General features: G+C 36.7%; 2 protein-coding genes across 6 annotated transcripts in view; one reads left to right on the top strand and one right to left on the bottom strand.

Annotated features, from left to right (window-relative positions):
- Positions 1-22,187, top strand: part of LOC104106036 (uncharacterized) — a 187,835-nt gene that overhangs the window by 10,436 nt on the left and 155,212 nt on the right. The window lies entirely within an intron of this gene.
- LOC104103535 (uncharacterized) lies at positions 1,834-10,857 on the bottom strand. 5 transcript variants are annotated; one of them, XR_687926.4, is made up of 7 exons: positions 10,581-10,856; positions 7,352-7,523; positions 6,504-6,661; positions 5,561-5,627; positions 3,605-3,706; positions 2,051-2,347; positions 1,834-1,876 (listed from the first exon to the last, which is right to left on the bottom strand). XR_687926.4 is itself a non-coding variant. In XM_070177988.1 (7 exons), the coding sequence occupies exons 3-6, from the start codon at positions 7,481-7,483 to the stop codon at positions 3,608-3,610; spliced, it is 456 nt and encodes a 151-aa protein (XP_070034089.1). In that variant the 5' UTR covers positions 7,484-7,523; positions 8,840-9,774; positions 10,581-10,856; the 3' UTR covers positions 1,834-2,347; positions 3,605-3,607. The 5 variants fall into 5 exon arrangements, 4 of the variants coding, with proteins under 4 accessions (XP_070034089.1, XP_070034090.1, XP_009609747.1 ...); XM_070177988.1 differs by adding an exon at positions 8,840-9,774 and having other exon boundaries at positions 1,834-2,347; XM_070177989.1 differs by adding an exon at positions 8,840-9,771 and having other exon boundaries at positions 1,834-2,347.

The raw sequence follows: 22,187 nt of genomic DNA, 5'->3' as shown, positions 1-22,187 counted from the left end.
ACACCAATTGGGTTTTGTCGATTTGTCATTCAAGTGAACAGTTTTATGGCTACTCTTCTTGCCACTAAATGCAAACGCACAAAGAAATCTCGCAAACTAAGTGAGAAAATTTTCAAGAGAACAATTATATTTTTTGTTGATGATGCGATAGTACTTAAAAAAATTCATCGAATATGTTTATCCCCATCTAACATTCATACAACAGGCTGATTAGAGCACAATTCAATAGCCAGGTTACAATTCAAATTGCAGTGTTACACGTTCAAATTTTTGCTCATCGTTAATCCTAGTCAGCTAGGCATTCCCCACTCTGTTAAAACATTGATCATGTTAATCGGGGGATTTGCAGTTGTACCCTATATTTGTGCCACATTTTAACCTGTACCCTATTTTTAAAAATTATTGATTTAGTAGCCAGTTGACAAAAAATCCGTAATAATATGACAATTACACCCCTGATAGTATTAGCATTGGCATGCTACTTTGGAGATGACCTCATTCGCATTAGCATACTGTAAAACAAGCCCTGATAAACGTAGCAGCATGCTAACGTTTGGAGATGACGTTGTTTTATTCATTAGCATGCGAGATGGTATAAAACTTCAGCCAATTACAGTAGCAGCTGAAGTTGTTTTACATTGAAGCTAAAACTTCATGTTAATACATGCTGAAGTTATTTATCCTACGGTCAATAGTTTTGTCATGAGTTTTATCCAAAACTTCAGTCTAAACATGCTGAAGTTATTTAGTTCATTTGCTAAAACTTCAGTTTAAACATGCTGAAGTTATTTAGTTCATTTGCGAAAACTTCAGACTAAACATGCTTAAATTTTTGTCTTGCAATATATAATTTTCTAATGAGTTTTTGCTAATGCATGCTGAAGTTATTTAGTTCATTTGCTAAAACTTCAGACTAAACGTGCTTAAGTTATTTAGTTCATTTGCTAAAATTTCAAACTAAACGTGCTTAAGTTATTTAGTTCATTTGCTAAAATTCAGACTAAACATGCTGAAGTTATTTAGTTCATTTGCGAAGACTAAACATGCTTAAGTTTTTGTCTTGCAATATGTAATTTTCTAATGAGTTTTTGCTAATGCATGCTAAATTTATTTAGTTCATTTGCTAAAACTTCAGACTAAACATGCTTAAGTTATTTAGTTCATTTGCTAAAACTTCAGACTTATCATGCTTAAGTAATTTAGTTCATTTGCTAAAACTTCAAACTAAACATGCTTAATTTACTTAGTTCATTTGCTAAAACTTCATGCCAAAACATGCTGAAGTGTTGTCCTGCAGTCTACAGTTTTGTCAATAGTCCTGAAGGGCAAAATCGTCTTTTTAAAATGCTTTTAACAAAAAAATGGGTACGGATACAAACGAAAAAACAAAACGGGTATAAGTTAAAAGGGGACGATCAAATAGGGCGCCCCATGCAATTTTTACACTACCAAGTACTCTTTTTAACTTTTACCAAAAGAATTCGGAACACCTACTATTTATTTGCACGCTATTTGGAGTAGGTAGACTCATGGGCCTCTTAAAAGAAATTGTAGGCCATACAAAGAGGACAGAAATGGTGGTGACCAGAACCCGTTGGTTGTAATTGTTTGCCATTAGTAGGCCTCACTACGTAATAGCCCGACAATACTTTTATGCAGCAAATATTCTGTAGAACCCAAAACAGATAGCACAGCAGTTATGATAAAGATTTCTTTCGACTAACCTTTCATATTAGCTAAAACAGAATATGACCACCAATGGGTGTGTGACTGTGTGAGATAGATGAGATTCATCCACTCTTTATCACAAGTCTCGGGCTCGAGTACTCGAAATGGAAAAACTCCTGATATGAAGCACTTTCATCTTTAATGGGCCCTATAAAATGCAAATCCGCAATAGTCGGACCAGCAGGTTCCAAATACCATATGGTTATTCCCCAAAAAAGAAAAATAAACCAGAGCATGTTTTAAGTGTCTATACAGTGACAAAAACGTTTTTCTAGTACTGTTTTCCATGACAAATTTATCAGTAGGGAGAAAGGTTCTTCACCTTTATCACTTTGCATCGTTCCACTCCGTCAGAAATTGATGCTTTCTGATTGCTACAGCTTTCTAGCAAGTAAAATATCCAAGTGAAATGTCCTGATATTACATTAATTCAGGAAGACATCTGCACATTTGACTCCTACATCACTGTGCTGCTATCCACTTCCTCACGTTGATATAAAATTTCAATAGAGTTTTCCCATTTCAGTGATAATTCACAACCCACCCAACTTACTCCACAGGTTAGTAATGGTTATATAGTTGTCCATTAAACAATGGCCTTCGGACACTGAGTTTTATCCTGCAGTTCAGTGATCAACCATCAGTAATAAGAAAACAATTTTGAAAAAGCAAATCAGATCAGATCAGTTAAGTTTGGCGAGTTAGATATGAAAGAAAACGTTTTCCTTGAACAATGTTCTATCGGAAAATATTTTCCAGAAGAAAAGTGGTTGTCCCACTTTCTAGTATTTGGTTGGTAAGTTGAAATCCAGAAAATATTTATTAAAGATGGATGATAATGTCAGCAAATTGAATACTATCTTGATGAAATTATTGAGTATAAAGATTGATATGGAGTTATAAATATTTGTAAAAGAAAATGCAAAGGGAGGGAGTCAACTTTCCCCCTTTTGATAGAAAATATTCTTGTAACCAAATACTAAAAATGACTTCTTCATAAGAAAATATTTTCCATGAAATTGTTCTGAGTCATACCAAATATGCATGTACAGTTTCATCGTTTTAGAGTTTAGACTAAACACATCAATTAGCGTTTCAAAAGCACGTAGATTCAACGATTTAAAATTTAGACCAGACAATAAGCGCTTCAAAATATAAAATAGACCACACCAATTTGAAAGACTTGACTGTGATAATATGCAACTTTATTAACAAAAAATGTGAGGAAGGAAGGAAAAGGTTGGAGGAAGTCCAAGCAAAAACAGCTATAGGTACTTAAACATAGAAAGGGATATCTAAGACTTGCATCTTCTTATGCATAAAATGGCAATACAGAGCACAAGAAGATAGAACTAAAAAAACCTATTGGATTCCGTGGTAGTTAATATGTTCTGATGTTAACAATATGAAACATGATACTAAATGAAGTTTGCCTATTTCATGAGCTAAACTATGTACTATGTGAAGATTTCATAAATCAACTGAACCACTATGGTACGAGAAATACTTCGATGGCGTAAATAATGGACTAGTTAACTCAAACATGAGAAGAAAATAAAGAGAGACTAGCACGAGGCATAAGACAAAACATACCAAGTAAGAGCAGTCGACATAAACTTAGAAACAAAGGTTTTCTAGCTAATAAATTTGTATAGCAACTGAAAATTTTGGAATTCTCTCTGGAGGAAGGAGATATGTAACATATTGGTAGCAGAAGTATTTCAATGGCACAACAGTATAAAGTAATTCACTAAAACAGGACAAGTAATTAAGAGAGACTAGCACAACAAGTACTGAAGAGGAAGGGTTGTTCATCAAACTAGGAAAAATGTCAAGTTAGGAACTTGTCAACCTAAAATTACAGACACAGACATACCTCCTAAACATCTTTGTACAGCAACTGAAACTTCGGTATTCTGTCTGGGGGAAGGGGGCAAGTCACTATGAGCTTGCCTTTCATGGCCCCTCTAAATATTGCCTGCTTACAAGTAGGAATGCGAAGCTATTAGAAATGACTCCACAACCATGACTTGTAAAAAAGAAAAATAATCAGAGCGTCCGCTCAGCAGATTCAAAGAAATAGACTGTATCCATCAGGTGTTCAATCAATTGTGAACTAATCGAAAAAGTCAAACACTCTCAAAGAAAATCTCTCTGAAGCTAAAGTCGTTCTCCAATGGTTTAAGTTGATACATAAAATAGTTGCTGGACTCCCAAGAAACACTGCAAATTAGCAGATCATCCTTCAAGATCTCTGCAAGTTAGAAATCTTTACAACCTGGAGACACAGCTGGATTATAACCATCTTTCTTTTATGACCAAGATATCCGTCTGGGGCCAACCCTTAGGACCAATCGCCACCTTCAAAATTCGGGGATAATGGGCCCACCCCTCTACCCTTTTTTTATAAGGTTAATTTTGCCTATTCCGTGGCTCGAACCCAAGGCCACTCCTCTACCCTTCTCCACTTAAATATCAGAATTTGTTCACATGGCACATAGCTCGAACATGTGACCTAAGTCACAAGTCCCTGAACCTTTGCCACTTGAACTAAGCTGCAAGGGCGTTAGATTCAACCAATCTTACCCAGCTATCTTCGACAATTGATGCCTCGAAAGGAGGTGAAGATCCATTCATGATATCCAAATTACAATAAACAGAATAGAAAGAAATCCAAGAATCTCAAAATTTGAGAGTGATATATATGAAGACTTGTGTAGGGACAAAGTATAATTACCTCTATGCAGGTATTAAGACAATGTAAGGATTTTATGAATACAAATTTAATGAACAGATTTTTATGCATTATTAGAAGATCTCCTCCTTGAAAAGAAACTATAGATTTTAACATTTGTTTTCACTTTATGCACACAAAATATGCATCTCGGTGCACCCTTGATGATTTGACAGATCTGGTTGTAGCAGCTTTATAATAATCTTAAGAAGCAATAATGGTTATTTCTAGAGAAAGAATCACAGGAACCTTCTGAGTAAATTATGTAAAAACAACAATTATACAACATATGTATTCATGTCATGCTCGCACATCATTAGAAGGTGATTAAAAGACGCTCTTAAATCCATAGAGAGGAGGTTCTAAACAGCCATGCATTTGAAATTAAGTTGGCACTAGGCAGGAAAAGACAATCCACCACAAAATGAATGAAAACTCTTTGCAGCTTTGATTGATTCAAACTCAAGCTTTCAACCAAAACCCAACATCTTCTCCCTTCCACGTCTTCCAAAACTTGAAGCAAGTTTCATCTTGTTCTAACTTCATGTCTGGAGACATGCAGAGACAAATAGCTGGATAAGCTAATTTTAGACAAACCTCCATACATAAACCTGAAGTTTGAGTCTAGAAGTTAGAAGCTCAAGATATCTTAGCCATTCTTCAAAACCAAATGTACATCACCTTAATTAAAAGCCACAAGAGCAAGGTTAAAATGAAATATACGAACTATTATTCCGCCAAAGTGATTTTATCTTCACTGGCTTTTAGATTCCATCAAAGACATGGCATTGATGGATCAACTTCATGCAGGTATTTCCGGCACACTAGTCACGCAGTATTGGTGGTCGCTATGGTACCGCCATATTTTAGTTTTTAACCGAACACCTTCCTAAGCTTTGTCACCATTAGAACCCATAGAGACTTAAACAACCTAGTTTAGAATGTGCTACTCAAAGATCCTTAAAAGTTAGATAAGCGAGTCGCAAAGATTGAAAAGCTGCACTTTGCAGTAACGGGCAAATAAACTTGATAACTATTTATCTGGATCATAGGAAAACAAATATGCTCCAGAAAGAAAATTGCGAGATCATCCCATACCTCCACCACATCAATGAAGTCTTGTTTCCTTTGAAATGCTCCAACCCACTTGGTGTGATCTGCACTCCTGGAGAACATCCATCACATAAAAGGAAGAGCTTCAATCTCGACAGAGCTCCATATTTAAAATATAGTGAAAAACTACCACATCAAGTGTCTCCAACATATGCATAATACATGTATTCACTTAGTAATTGTTGCAGTCTCCTTATCGAATTCACTATATAAATTAGTCTTGCAGTATGATTATACAATTACCAGACGGAGAGATAAACCCTTTTTTAAAATTAGACCGAGAAAAATTTTCACACTTATGCAGCATAACGTTTGGTAGAGGAAAAAAAAAGAGAACCAAGTAGTGTAAACGTGCCTTGCACATGCTCCAATATCAGACATCCTCTACCAAGGGGAGGAGGCAAGTAGGACGATGTGGCAACTAGATGATTATCTGCAGATATTTGGGCAATAGAATAACACATTCTTTTTCTTTTCTCTTTTCCTTCGAGTAGCCTCGCCTACTCTTTCTTTTTCCTAAAATTATGCCAAACATTCACAGATCTCTCTCCCCCCCTCCACTCAACAGAAAACAGAACAGAAATATGGCTCTTGCAACTTGCAAGTAGCTGCTTGAATTGGGTCAATGTCATTTCACTTTCCCCTGATTGAAGGACCAACGAACTAGTTATCTGAATTGTTGTGGAAAACTTCCAGCATTTGGAACTGGTTTAATTTGCCCACAAAATGTGTCTGATATATGGTCAAGATTATCGGTTACAGTCTTATAAGGACTAAAAATATGTCGTGCTCCCAAAGCTCCACAGAGATGCAAGGGGGTAAGAGACCATGTATAACTCTTACTTCAACAAATTGAATTACACATACAACATAAAGAACATGTCTATAGCAGAAAACTTCAAAATTTTCAACAAAAGAGAAGGCATACCCAGAATCCATCTTCATATGATGGGCATTGAAGAAGAAAATGGTTGATGGTACTAAGGTTATATCAAAATACTTGACATAAACTTGAACGTCCTCTGAATCAATATCAACTAAAGCCACAGTCGCAAACTTGGACACCTCTCTCACAGATTTATACAGCTGCAGTCAACAAGAAGCAATTAAGTAAGCAAACCACTCCAAAAAGGATAGTAAAAACTTATTCAGTGTTAAATTAATGACAACGGAGGGCAAATCCACCTATTCCATAGCTACCTATAGCTTTCAACTAAAACTATATATTAGTTGTAATTTCTAAAATATACTACCTATGTCTCAACTTTTCAGAACTATTACTATATGTGGAGCCAAATAACTTTTTTTCCTTCCTAAAATTTCCCAATCTTCTTTTAAATACTTTTCAACTATAAAAATTGTAACATGTAGTCAGAGGCAGAGTGTAGCCTATACTCAATGAGTTCAACTGAACTCACCATTTTCGACACGGAACATATAGCTTATGAACAAATAATTTCAGAACTGCAATAAGTTTAGTGCTAAGAATCCTAAAAATTGAACCTATTAAATTCAAATCATGGATCCACCTTTGCTTGTAATACTAGATAGTTAATGACTTAATCCTGTAGCATATAGAATTATACTAAGTTACACTCGTGGTCATAAATTAAAAACAAAAGGAGTATATTGAGGTGGTAAACCTTCCCCTAATGGCTTAAAATCCTCAATTGGCCTCTACTTGCCAAATATTCAATTCTCTAAAAAAAGAGTAGCGCTTCTTTCGATGAAAATTCAAAGGAACTGGAGCAGAATAGATTAGGAAGTAAGACTTACGATGTCGTCGAGCTGGAGACAAAAAGGATCAGAGGATCGGCCAAAGCGGAGGACGAGAACTTTGTCGATCGTGTCTCTAATTATAGAATCCACTTCTTGCTTCTTTGTTAGCGTCCTCAATATGTACTCCATCTTCCCTCTCTTTTTTCTTCTGCTTCAGAATACGGCCAAACTGTAACGTAACATTATATACATTAGAAATTTTGACCAAAGTGTATAATTTTGGCTTGAAAAATCCAGTAGTGTCACACCCCTTTTTTCACCTTAACCCCTCTTTAAAATAAATAAAGTGACTTCAAAGCTCAAAAGGGTTTTCAATCAAGAAAGTGACAAGAGTTGTGTTTCAAAAGATTTTTCAGAGTCGCCACTTGACATTTGGTTTCAGTGTGCCAAGTCACCGATCAAAAATAATTTTTCTTTCAAAACCAGTTTGACTCTAAAACTGACTGCACCAGAAATTCCGAGTAAGGTTGTTCATTTGACTCGGGGAGAAGGTGTTAGGCATTCCCCAAGTCCCTTGAAAGTCACGGTTGCGTACTTGATCTAGTTGGCTTTTTAAGATACTCGAGTTGAGGTTAAACACACAAAAGGAAAAATAAACACAAAAGAGGTTCAAGGTTGTCCCCCACCTAAAAGAAAAATCCAAATAAAAATAAAAATAAAAATAGGACAAAAGTACTAAAATTCTATACTATGCTTCCATGATGATGTCCCCAAAGGTGGATCCAGGATTTAGATTTTGTGGGTTCAACTTTAAGGTTTTTAACATTGAACCCATTGTATTTTTAAAGTTATGGGTTCAGACCTACCATTTGTTGCAATTTTTATGAATTTTTATACATAAAATTATGCTCCGCGACTAAAGTAGTGGGTTCAGATGAACTCGGTGGCCATACTCTACATCCGTCCTTGGATGTCCCGTCTTTTGGCCTCCAATTACACAATACTACGGAAATAAAAACATTTACTAGTTACTCGGGGCATTCTCCGGATAATATAATAAAGCAAAGGGACAACCTCTAACCTCGACTGAAATAAAGATCCTAGAGCTTGCCTACCCAGGTGACGACGGCCTAAGTATGCTACTAGCGGAGAAATAAAGAGCTAATAATAACTAAATAGAAATACTAAACATTAAACGCAATTCTATTTTCTTTCAATTTTCAATTTTCAATTCCACGGCCCTTTTGATTCAAACTTAACTAATGAAATAATGATCCAATCACTTTCTTTTAACAAGATTCCACCCCACACTACACAGCCCACACCAAATTAAGATTAATGATCCTTTCCTAAAATATTAACCAAGTTAAACAACTTAAAATCTACTTTTAACAAAAGAATACATAAACTAAATGATGAACTAATCAAACGGAAGCAGTTTTAATCAAGAACAAAAAGTAATAGGCAACCAAATCAAGATTCTATTCATAGCATCAGGAGAAACAGATCGTAAAATTGAAGAGCAAATAAAATTTGGAATTGGACCTTTATAGCTGCAATGTGTTTTCGAAACAATGGACAGAAAAACTCCAGGCCAAAGCTACGGTTGAAGACCTCGACAGACCGGAAACTTCGACTGGAACCTTGACCCCAAGCTTAAACAGAAATTGAGCAATTCGCCAAAAATACCGAACAACAGCTCACATCGAAAGAGATGTACCAAGACCTTTACCCCATTAGCTATGAGTTCAGTTTTCAATTTACAAAGGGAAGCCAGCAAAGAAATTAGATCAAGGGAACTAAATATTTCTTTTTTTTTCATTTTCTTGGTAGAGTATTTAGAGTAGTTTTATTTGGTAAAAGAAGATGAGAGCTTAAAGGTGAAAATGAGCAGTGAAGTTATGGCTGGAGAGGAAAGTGAAGTGCGGCGGACATGGAGTTTCGACGGAAAAAGATGGAGGGACTGATGGGTCTTTGGTGGAGGAGAAAGAATTAAGTGGAGAAGAGATTGAGTTTATACGGTGGTGGTTTCGTGGTTGAGATGCGGCGGTGAAATCAGAAGATTTTCTAAAACTTCCTCTCTCTGTCCGTTCTCCCCTCTATTTCCTCTGTTTTTGCTCTTGTGCTTGGAGAGGAAGAAAGATATTTGCTAGCAAAAACCTTTCCATCTCTTTTCATTTTTAAACAAAAATAGCCAAGTAGAATACTACTACTTGTTATGAAAATAATTATATTATGGATGTTCATTTATTACTCCGCTATAGATAATCTTCCTGAAGAAGATTATCCATTTAGTACTCTGTTGAAGTTTATCTACAAGCAGCTGATACAGGCAGGTTGCAAGCAGCTCAATGAAATGATTTGCAGCAGTTTCTTATTAAACAGGCAGGTCGCAAGCAGCTCATGCAGACAGCTTACAAGCAGCTAAAGAAAAGCCTTGCAAATGCTTCCAGAAAAGCCTCGCAGCTGCTTCCTTTCTTCTATAAATAGAGGAGTTTTCAGTTCATTATGTACATGAATTTGAAGTTGAATAATATATCAGTTTCTCTCTATACTTGTCTTCAGTTTATCTACTTTATAGTATTTATTTTATAACACTACTCAAGTACTCATCTGAAGTTTTTTTTTAAAAAAGATTAACATTACTATATTAAAGAAGTATAACATATTACTCAATGTTTACTAGATATTTACAGTGCAACTTAAAATCAAGCTAAACCAAGTGAAAAATATATATTTTTTGAAACTTTTTTTTTATCTTTTGTAAAAATAAAATAAAACTATCTAGACAAAATACCAATAAGGTAAAAATAAGGAAAAATATTTTTGTTGTTTTTAATTTTAAGATAATATAAAGCAAAAAAATTGAAAAACAAATAGTGAAAATAGTACTATTATACCTGAAAGAAATATATAAGCACTAAGATGCGTAAAATCTTGGGCAATGTCAAAAATTAAATGTCTAGAAGTAGTGTGTAGTTGTTGCCAAAAATAGGCAAATCGCAGCTCCGAAAGTAAAATTGAGGTAACAGAAGGTTAGTAACACGCCGTTTGCAGTTTGTTTATGAAAAACTCATTTGAAAAATGATACTCTAAATGCACCTTATAAGAGTGAGCTTAAACCAGTAAAGAGGAAGAAACACTTGGAATTATAATATGTCTACATCTAGTACTAAGAAATACTACTTCATTAGGTTTTGCACAAGTATTTCTGTCCTAATGAAGCCAGAAAATTAACGAAAATGCAAATATAATAGAGGCTTGAAAATTAAGTCCATTGCCATACCTGTTCACTGTTAGGGATTTTTCGATGATACCGCAAAGCCTGGGATGAGGTTGAATGTTTAGATAATCTTTGATAAAGAGAGCAACGCGAAGCCGCCGACGATGGCGAACTCCTCCGCCGAAGAGGATTTTGATGGGAAAACTTGAATTTGTATTAGCAATCTGAATGTAGAGATTATTCTGGACAAAGAGCACCACGAATCCGTCGGAGTTGGCGGCCGGAGGGTTTTTTATCGGGAAATAGAGGATGGGTAGCACATCTAATTCTAATTCGAAAATGTGAATTAAAAAAAATATATATGTGACTCACACCTCGTATAAAAAATATAATTTGAAGTATTTGGCCAAAATAAAAAGTGTATTAAAGTAGAAGTAGCAGTTTAAAATTAATTATTTAAGACAAAAACTTCCTTATCAAAAAAATTATATTTACCAAACTATATATTACTAATTTAACTCATATATCTCTCAAATATAAATACGAGCTTTTCTCATCTTTTTTTTCCTGTTTAACTATATTATATTGATTAAAATTTTAATATTATGTCTTTATTTTATGTTTTAGATTTAAACTAGCATATAAAAATAAAAACTTAACTAAAACCTTTAAAAAAAGATATTTAAAATTATTTCTCTATTTAGTAATAGTACTAGTTATAAAATAAACCTTAATATTATTTTCTTGTAATTTAATATTCAAAAATATTTCTTACGGAAAGCTTGACCAAACAAAATATGTTTATCAAATCAAATAATAAAAAATACTTCTCAAACTATACATTAGTGAAATTAGAGGATATTTAGCCAAAAAGTGCACACAGTTTAAAAGAAATATAACAAATTCTTAACATAAAATCCAATATTACAGTTGTGATTGGAAAATATTTATATTTGTAGCACACAGTTCGATTAAAATAGGAATATTAATTACTAATCCCTAAACATAAGCAATTTGAAGTGGAAAGTCAATAATTCTTTGTACAAAAATCATGTCTATCTTTTCTTCTCTTTATCTATTAGCTTACCTTCTTTTTCTTCATCTTCTTAATTTTATTTTCTGCCGAAACCAATATATTTTCTAAATTTGTTCCATTCGTTTTCTTTTTAATTATCTTTCTTAAGTTTTTTTTCTTCCTTCTTTCTTCCTTTCTTAACATAAAGATCTTACTTCGATAATAATATACGTTAATATATACAAAACGTATATATAAAAAATATACATTGAATTAACACATATAAAATATACAAAAAATATATTAAAAAAATACATCTTCAATTAAGATGACACTTAGACATGTGAAATATACATAAAAATATATATCTTAAATTTAATTAAGATGGCATATAAATATACAAAAAGAACATATAAAAAAATACATTATGGATTAAAATGGCACTTGATATATAAAATATATTTGAAATATACATTAAAAATACATCTTAAAATAATATGGCACTTCACAAATAAATATACAAAAATTATATACATAAAAATATATTTTGAGTTAAAGTAATACTTGATATACAAAGTATAAAAGACGTATAAATCAATACATCTTGAATTTAGGTGGCATTCAAATATGCATCAGATTTTTAAAAATGGAGTGAAGAAGATGAATGTTGGAAAGGGAGAATGGAGATGGACAAAAAAAACTACTTTTTATGATTGATGAGTCAGTTAACTTATTAAATGTTGAGCTTAATTTTTATAATATGCTAATAATAAAAAAAAATGCTCTTTATGAAATAAACAATAAATGATGTCATTCTTTTAAATAATAGTTAAAAAATGATTAAGAGGGCAAAGAACTCCATTTTTATTTTGTTTTAGTGAAAAATTCATCTATGTACGTAGGGCGAGGGCTTTGCCGGGCGGGTAACTGTTCTGCGCAAATTTAGGTAACTCCGCACATTAGTTTTACTCTTACTATTATTTGAGAAGATTACGTAACTTTTGGCATTAACTTACAAAAATAAATAAAATATTATCCTAAATACCTTTTGAAGAAAACACCCACTACTTCGCTAATATGCTTATCTTTTCTACCCTGAGACTTGAGTTTAAGTGATGCATGGATTGAGTAAATTTTGTACACTAAATGTCTAAGTTAACATTGTTTGACCAAAAAATGTATGACTTGATTAAACTAATTAATTTAGTATGACGAAGGGCTAAACCTAGTTAATGATAATAACTTCATATCTATAATTGATTAACATAAATAGCGCAAGAACATTGTTGAGAGAAGATTAATAGTCTGTTTGGCCAAGCCGGAGAAATCAGCTTATTTTGAGAAGTATTTTTTTCAAAAGTGCTTTTGAAAAAAATACTTTTGCAGAGAAGCAGTTTGTGTTTGGCTAATCACTCTGAAAAACTCTTTTGAACAATAATTTGTGTTTGGCCAAGTTTTTCAGAAAGTGCTTTTAAGTATCAAATTACGAATAAGGAAATGAATAGATTTGCTTAATAGTTAATATTATAAGTAAATAAATAATTTTAAAAATTTGTTATTACAGGCAATAATTAAATCTTTTCATTTTATTTAAGTAAAATATGAAAATAAAATTTAAAACTACTTAATTCTTTTAATATAAGTTAAATATATTAAAAATCATTCAACAAATATAAAAGCATTCACCCCTAAAGTCACTATATATTAGAAAGTTATCCTAAAAATAATAAAAAATATTTATACATTAATATCCTAAGTATTAAGTTTAACGGTTATTTTGGTATATACTATATTTTTGTTAAGGGTATTTCTGGTAAGAAAAAAAGTCAAAAGTGCTCCTACTTTTACTTTTGGGAAGAAACTACTTTTTTCTGCTTCTCAGAAACTGTTTCTACTTTTTCCCAAAAAGTAATTTTTTCCCCCAAAAAAGCTTGGCCAAACACCTCAAGTTAGGGGGGAAAGTACTTTTGAGGAAAAAAAATATCTTTCCCTCTTGAGAAGCTTGACCAAACAGGACATAAATGTGATGTACATTCAATGTACATAGATCATTAATGATGGGGGATATCAAGCAATAAATAATTGATAAATGACATTAAAGTAAATAAGGAGAATGATTCACCCAATATTGAATGAGGTGGATGATTCCTCCTTCTGACAATGATGAATGATAGACAAATACTAAAATGTTGGGATCCTTCTCGGATCTAACGGAAAAAGTATGGAATAGTAGACAATCAAATCTCTTTAGAAAGGTAGTGATGTCTTTAATCTAGAGAGAAAGTCTGCTTTTTAAAGAATGTTCTTATTAGAGAATATTAAATACCTATCCCACTATCTCTTTTTCTATTTATATGGGACATTCCTCACTGAACCCTAAAAGTACATACACCAAGAATATTCAATAGAATATTCTCCTCAATATTCTATTATAAAAACTAGCCGTTAGCACTGCCTTTGATACTCGACCTCGGCCGTTATTGACTACTCGGCTAAGAGCCCCGTTATCTACTAATCGACCTCGACCATATCTCTTTCCACGATACTGCTTCACGCTAAATCCCACTGAGGTAGATTTTGACCCATACAGTTAGTCCCTCCGTTTATTGATGTCGACCCTTGGCGACCTTGATGAGCGGATTCTGTCAATTAGGGTCAGGTTTTATGCGAGCAGGTCGAGTAGTAGCGCTTCGGACGGGAAGGAAACATGGCCTTCCGTGAGCCACAACCTAGGGTCACGTCGTTTCAGAGTGACGTCATGTCATCATACGTTATTATTACGTATTTTTCCGATACCCTGTATCATTTCCCGCGCCTCTGCCTTTTCGATTCTTGAGCTGGGCAACTGTGGTTTGCTTCCTCGATATTGATGCACCAACTCTTATAAATGGGGATACTTAATCCTTCGATTCATTCTTTGCCTTCTAAGAATCGGATTTCCATATCTTCTTCTTCCTCAATTAGAATCTCTGCTTTCTTGACCTTACTTCATACTCCTGCCTTCATTGATTTCGGTGGTTCCTGCCACTCGACTCTTCTGCGTTTACATTCCCTCTATTCATAAACTGAAATGGTTAATGTGTCTTCCAGTTCTGGGGGGGGGGGGAGGGTACCTGACCCTGTTCCTTTGGCAGTGTGCATGCCTTCCCATGAAGGTGGGACTACCATTGCTGCAGAAGGTGAAAGCTTTCCTACGGTGGAGGAAATAATTCTCCGTAGCGAGAAGGCTAGAAATGACTTCTCAAAGCTGCCCGAGGATGACCCTGAGGCCGTAGAGTCTGAGACGGACACGACGACTCTTGCTAATTTCAGGGCGAAGTTCAAAATTCCAGTCCACATCGATCTGGTCCCGGCTGGACGCGATGTGGTGCAGATTCATCGCCCTAGATATTGCGCGTTCTACGCATATCCATTCTACGTGGGCTACTCTTTTCCCATTCTCCCATTGGCAGAGGAATTCTGCCGCTACTACGGCGTCTGCCCGGCTCAACTTTCTCCTTATATCTACAAGTTCATCCTCATGCTGACGAAGTACGTAGAATTGGCTGGCCGCGGGGTCTCTCTTCGCTACCTGATGCACCTTTTCGAGCCGAGTTTCCATAGAGGGACAATGTTTCACCTTCGTCATCGTGGAGGCAAAAGCTTGGTAGTAAAGATGGACAATAAAGCACATAGTCAATTCTGGTTTAATTACTTCTACATCAAGATTGAGGACGTGGTGGCGAACGCAAATGGATTTCCTAAGGCGTGGAATTACGCCCATAAGTATTTTCACTAAGTGCTCATTTTGCTCATTATGGTCGTAGTCTAACCGTTCTGTCTTTTTCTCCAGCTGAGACCGAGCCCCCTCATTTGGTCACAGATATTTACGAATGGGTTAGCCAGATCTTTCCCCACACAGTGGGGATCCGTGGGTGGCAGGCCTTTTTCCAAAAGTTCGGGCCCAAGCTTTCAGCGACCGATGAGTTTGTTTGTCCATATAGTGACTTTTTACGTATGCTGTCCTGACCTTGTGGTCGCGTGTTCGTCATAACTTTGAGAGTCTCCGTTCTAATCACTTTTGCAGGCTAAAGGTCTTCGAAGAGGCAAAAAGCTTATGCTCCGACATTCCGTAAGAGGAAGGCCATTTGTGTTCCTACTACTGTGGTGAGACCTGCTTGGTCGTCGACTACTGCGGCGGGTGTTTCCACTTCTCCTCTACGTCTAGTTGACGAGGACGATGAGGAAGGATCGTCGTCGATTGATGATAATCTACTTCCCCGCAAGAGGCGATTTGTCGGTATCGCCGAGGGAAGTGTCCACGTGGGAAGTTCGGTGATGGATGGATTTGTCATCAGAGAAATGACGACCATAGATCTCAGAGTTGGTACCGAGCTGCTGTCTATGATCCCATCGCCGTCGGGGGCCGAGGGATGTACGTTGCTCCTTGAGGTCGAAATGGGTATTGAAGGGTCGTCGACGCAAGTCCCTGATGCCTTACAAGGGGGTGAGACATCGACCTCATTACCGATCGAGGATCCTTCCTCTCGAGTTGATACCAAGGGCAAAAGTGTTGCCGAAGAGGATTATGAGACGGGCTCCGATATGGACTTCGAGGAGGTTAGGATGATGGGGGGAGGACTCACCCGGCTTGAGGTGAGATTAGAAGGGAGCACGCGTACTATTGCGATCCCTCTTGACCGGAATCTATTAGTTGACACGGAGGACGTGGTCCCTTCTCTTGGTCCACTCTGTTCCGATGTGGAGGGTAAGACCCTCGAGAAGCTGAAGGATTCCACTTTGTCGAAGAGCATAGCCGGCCTTGCTCTTAGGGTATGTTTGGTATTCCGTTTCCATATTCGTTTTTTATGTTGATTCTGACTTTGTTCTTACCCGCTCTGGCTTTCATTTCAGACTGTGATCTTGGAGATTGAAAGTTCCCGTCGAGAGGAGAGGCGTAAGACTATCTTCCAAAAGATGGAGCGGAAATATCGCGAATATCGTGATAAGAACCGTGAGCTTTTTCAGCGACTTAGTGGTAGTAGAAACCTCTGGGCCCTTTGAAACGAGCTAAAGAAGAAGGATGACGAATTGGTGAAGGTCATCGGAAAATGTAGTGAGCTTGAGGGGGTGTTGAAAGATAAAGAGGAGGAGCTCGAGGTGAGTAGGGGGTTGAGGCCCAATGCGCCGACCTTCAGGCCCAAGTGGTCTCGCTGCGTGCCAAGCTGGAGGAGTGTCAATTTTGAGCAACCGTTTTGAGTGGCGAGGTCACCGAGAAGGTAACGAATTTGGAGAAGGCGAAGTCGGCCCAGTTATCAGTTGCATGCAAAGCGGCAGCTTTAGAGGATATGATCAGTGTTATCCGTTCTGAATGGGATTGCACCATGAAGACGGCTAGGCTTAAAGAGGAGCATCTTGATAAGTGGATTGGGGAGTTAGAAAAAGAGGATGCAGACCTTAATGGTTGAGTTGTTTCCCTCGAGGCCGAGAAGGCACAGTTATTGGCGCAACTGTCCTCATCCCATACTATTTTTCCTGATGTTCCTCGGGATCTATATGAGGAATGGATTCACACTGAGGCCCAGCTGGATATATTCAGGGATCTGATGAGGACGGGGGCTATTTCGGAAGCCGACTTAGAGAATGCCCGTGCTAAGGCACGTGAAGCTCGATTTGCTTGCAGCTATGACCCTGCTACACCACAAGCTGGTGATGCTGAGGAAGATATGGAAGGGAGCAGGATGCCTGGTATGAGGATGAGTATCCCGGCGCCGACGACGATGGTGGAGAGACGGGTGGAGATGGTGCTGTTGAGTTAGGTAGCGCGTAGTTGCTTTTTCTTTCTTTTGCTTGTAATTCTTGTACATACGTTTGCTGGCATCTGCTTTAGCCTTTGTAAGGGATATATTTGAAGTAAGAAATGTCGTTTTCGCTATTTCGTATCTAATTCTTTTCTTTCTGTTTGGGCTTGCATGCTTCTTTCTTTTGTTTTGTCATTTTAATCATAAAAATTTGGTTTTGGTCATGGCCAGGGATCAGTAGGTGTTAATTCGAATGAGGTTAAATGTGAGTTAATTCGGGCGAGGTAATTCGAACTAGGTCGAATGTGAGTTAATTCGAGCGAGGTCGAATGTGAATTAATTCGAGCGAGGTCGAATGTGAGTTAATTCGAGCGAGGTAGAATGTGAGTTAATTCGAGCGAGGTCGAATGTGAGTTAATTCGAGCGAGGTCGAATGTGAGTTAATTCGAGCGAGGTCGAATGTGAGTTAATTCGAATGAGGTCGAATGTGAGTTAATTCGAACAAGGTCGAATGTGAGTTAATTCGAACGAAGTCAAATATGAGTTAATTCGAACGAGGTCGAACGTGAGTTAATTCGAACGAGGTCGAATGTGAGTTAACTTGAACGAGGTCGACTGTGATTTACTTAATTGTGGCCGGAGGCCGTATAGATATTGAGATGATGTTGTTTTGGCAAAAATATGGGCGAACTTCATACACTTGTATTTTGCTCATATACTTGGAGAAATTTACATGTTTTTCGGGCTGGCATTCCCGTTCCAGTCTATCTAGTCCCTTCATTGGGTGAACTGGAGACGTGTTGAGAGGTTGAGCAATGAACTAACCGTCTGGTGTCTCTTTCCGCTCGTATTTAGACTTGGAAGTGTCCCCCTTGTCGCCTCGTTAAAAACCTCCTCGAGAAAATCCAATTGGGACAAAACTCAAGTGAGGGAAAAAGTGTGCGACTTGGAGGACGTTTTTTCTTAAAAGTTGAAGTACTTGTGGTGGATGACGTTCCAGTTGTTTGTTGTCATTGTTACCTAGCCTTGAACCTTTGACCTAGTAGGTAGGAGAGAAGTCCCCAACCACTATGAATAAGGATATGGCATGTGGGGCGGCTTCATCACTGTAGGGTTGCTCAACGAACCGACCTGCGTCTCTTTTTGGCAAGAGTTTTGGGGCACCCGGTATTTTGTCGACTCTTTCTTGGTGTTCTCTCATTTGATCCCGAACCATTTTGTTTTCATTTTCTATTTCTTCCATTTTCCTCAGAATGGACGTGAGGTTGTCGTTACCTGCATTATTAATATTGTGAGTGATACCTATTACTGGAGGGGGAGGGCCGTGCTGCATGGCCGTTGCTGGTGCAATGCAAGTCCTTGCATTTTCTCTGACTGCCTCCTGAGTGAGCTTGTCGAGGATGCCGGTCAGCGTATTTATCAGCCAAGCCTTGAATAGCTTCTTTACCGCTGGTGGTGCCGCTTTCACTGTGGACGTGGAAGCTCCTTTACCAGGGGATATTGTGATACTGACATGAGGGAAGGGTGACCCACTTTGCCGGGGAGAGGTGTTAGGTGTTATGTCTTCGCCTTCTGTTTCGGAGACTTCATTAATGGTGTTTAAGAGGTTGGTAGTGAGATCGGTCACTGCCTTCATTCTTTCTTCTCCATTACCTGCCATGTCAGATTCGTGTGTACAAGGAAGTAGGAGCTCTTTTTTTTATGGACTATTCCAGTTATAGATCTAGAAGAAACTAACAACTTAACTAGATAGTCCCCACAGACGGCGCCAAATTGTTTGACCAAAAAATATAGACTTTTGATTAAACCAATTAATTTAGTATGACGAAGGGCTAAACCTAGTTAGTGATAATAACTTCAGATCTATAATCGATTAACATAAATAGCGCAAGAACAGTGTTGAGAGAAGATTAAATATGATATACATTCAATGTACATAGATCATTAATGATGGGGGATATCAAGCAATAAATAATCGATAAATGACATTAAAGTAAATAAGGAGAATGATTCACCCAATATTGAATGAGATGGATAATTCCTCCTTCTAACAATGATGAATGATAGACAAATATTAGGATATTGGGATCCTTCTCGGATCTAACAAAAAAAGTATGGAATAGTAGACAATCGAATATCTTTAGAAAGGTAGTGATTGTCTTTAATCTAGAGAGAAAGTCTGCTTTTTAAAGGATGTTCTTATCAGAGAATAATACATACCTCTTCCCCTATCTCTTTTTCTATTTATATGGGACATTCCCTAGTCAACCCTAAAAGTACAGACACCAAGAATATTTAATAGAATATTATCCTGAATATTCTATTACAAAAACTAGCCGTTAGCACTGCCCTTGATACTCGACCTCGGTTGTTATTGACTACTTGGCTAAGAGCCCTGTTATTTACTAATCGACCTCGACCATATCGCTTTCCACGATACTGCTTCACGCTAAATCCCATTGAGGTAGATTTTGACCCATACAAACATATAACAAAAAAAAGGTCTGATAGATAACCTAAAAATTAAATAATAACCTGCTACTTTATTCAAAAATGATATCGAGTATGTATGTGTTTGATCTTCTAAAATTTATGTTTCGGGATGATTCGACACGAGCATAACAATATTTTTGGAAAATCAAAATAACATAGACTAATACACTACTTTCTTTACCTTCACTCCCCACACAATTGGAGTAATCATTAACTTGAGCACAAGATCTAAATGTAGATTAAGCAATTAAGAAGTTATATTATACCTCGTATGTGGTAAGAAAATGAATATTTAAGTCTAATTTAACTCAAAAAACTAATTTATGAGGCAAGTATTCTATTGATATTATATATGGGGATATATAACAACTTATTCCTTAATAAATGTAAGACATTATAACTCTCTCGCAAGCCCAAGTCTAAACATTTATAACGTGAACATCCAACATTGGGATGAGTCTGTTAAAGGTGTCACATGAATAAGGAAGCCAGCTAGCACTTAGCTGGCAAACAATTTGTTAGATTAGTTGGTAATTATATAATTAGGAGTTAGTTAGAGTCAGTTGGTTTTACACTGTATATGTATGTGTATAGGTTGTTAATCAATACAACAGAGAAAATACTCATCATCTTCTCTTCTTTCCTCTCTAAGCTCCAAACTCTCTTAGCTCAAGCTAGAAGCATCCATGGCAGATGTTTGACATGGTATCAAAGCTTTGTACGATCACTGCTCTCGTCTAATTGTTCTCTGAGTTCATATGAATGAAACTTCATCTCATTCGTCCTCACCTCCTTCCCTCGAGAACATCGAATCGACAATGCCGAGGGAGAAAATTGATCATACTCATCCTTTGTTCATTCATCCCTTAGATACTCCAAGCTTTGTGTTGATTCTAGTCCAACTCACTAGAGATGAGAATTACGGATTATGGCGGAGATTGATGAGAATTGCACTTCAGGCCAAATGAAAGCTAGGGTTTGTCAATGGAACATGTATTAAGAATCAGTTTAGGTCAGAGTTGCATGAAGACTGGGAGACTTGTAATGCGATTGTGCTTTCGTGGATTATTAATACAGTATCTCCAGATTTACTTAGTAGAATCGTGTATGCTTCTAATGCTCACCTAGTATGGGAGGATCTAAAGGAGAGGTTTTATAAGGTGAATAGAATGAGGACTTTTCAGTTGCATAGAGAAATTGCTACAATTTCCCAAGAAACAGATTCAGTATCCATGTATTTTACGAAATTGAAGGAGCTCTAGGCTGAGTATGATGCAATGGTACCCTCAACAAATTTGAAGGAGTATGTAGATCATCTTCAGAGGCAGAGGCTATTACAATTTCTAAGTGAACTGAATGATTCCTATGCTCAAACTAAAAGGCAAATTCTAATGAAATCAGTGGAACCTACTTTGAATCAGGCTTACGCTCTAATTGTTGAGGATGAAAATCAAAGGAGTACATCAGGAACCTTATCACACATTGGGATGAACTCAATAGTTGAGGGAAATGACATTACAATATTGTGGAGTTCAGTAGTAAAAGGAGGTTCACTACAGAAGAATAAGGAATTACAGTCTATTTTATGAACATTGCAAGATGAAAGGACATAATAAAGAGAACTGTTACCAGATCATTGGTTATCAGACAGACTTTAAAGGCAGAAGGAAACAATGAGCACCTACTGCTCACCAAGGAGCATCTATTGGTCACCAAGGAATAGCCGGTGGTCATTCTCATCAAAGAGCACATACCACACAACATGGAGCATTCACAACTCAAGCTAAAGGAAGTTACAATGCAGGGCAAACATGTATGACTGAAGCTTTTGGGAACCTTTATGCAGGCACAACACATGGAAACAACAACCATATGCAGGTGTAAAAACAAGGGACTCATAATCTTGTGCAGTTCCAAGATGCACCATCTCAGGGACAGTCTCAAGGATCTACATGTAGTGTCACTGTTACATTCTGTCACGACCCCAAATTTCCTCCGTAGGATGTCATGATGGCACCTAGTCTCTAAGACTAGGTAAGCCTATCAATGCGGAATAATAATAAATATCTAAAATAAATAAACTACAATTCAAACAATTTCAACTCCCAAAACCCGGTAGAAATAAGTCACAAGCTTCTAAGAATTTATTCTCTATGTATCTATACATTAGAGTCTAAAGCAAATAAGGAAGACAACATAGTAAGATAGAAGGGGACTCCGGAGTCTACAGACGCTGGCAGATATACCTCGAAGTCTCCTCGTACAATTAGTTTACTGATGCGTGGTCTGATAAGATGTACATGGATCTGCACAAAAAGATGTTTAGACAAGTCACTTACCTCGACTTGCTCTAATTTAACCAAGTATTATGCTTTTTCCTCG

The sequence above is a fragment of the Nicotiana tomentosiformis genome, chromosome 6 (genome assembly GCF_000390325.3).
Source record: "Nicotiana tomentosiformis chromosome 6, ASM39032v3, whole genome shotgun sequence".
Lineage (NCBI taxonomy): Eukaryota > Viridiplantae > Streptophyta > Magnoliopsida > Solanales > Solanaceae > Nicotiana > Nicotiana tomentosiformis.
The sequence above is the reverse complement of the archived record's forward strand: the minus strand, read 5'-3'. Positions and strand labels throughout refer to the sequence as shown.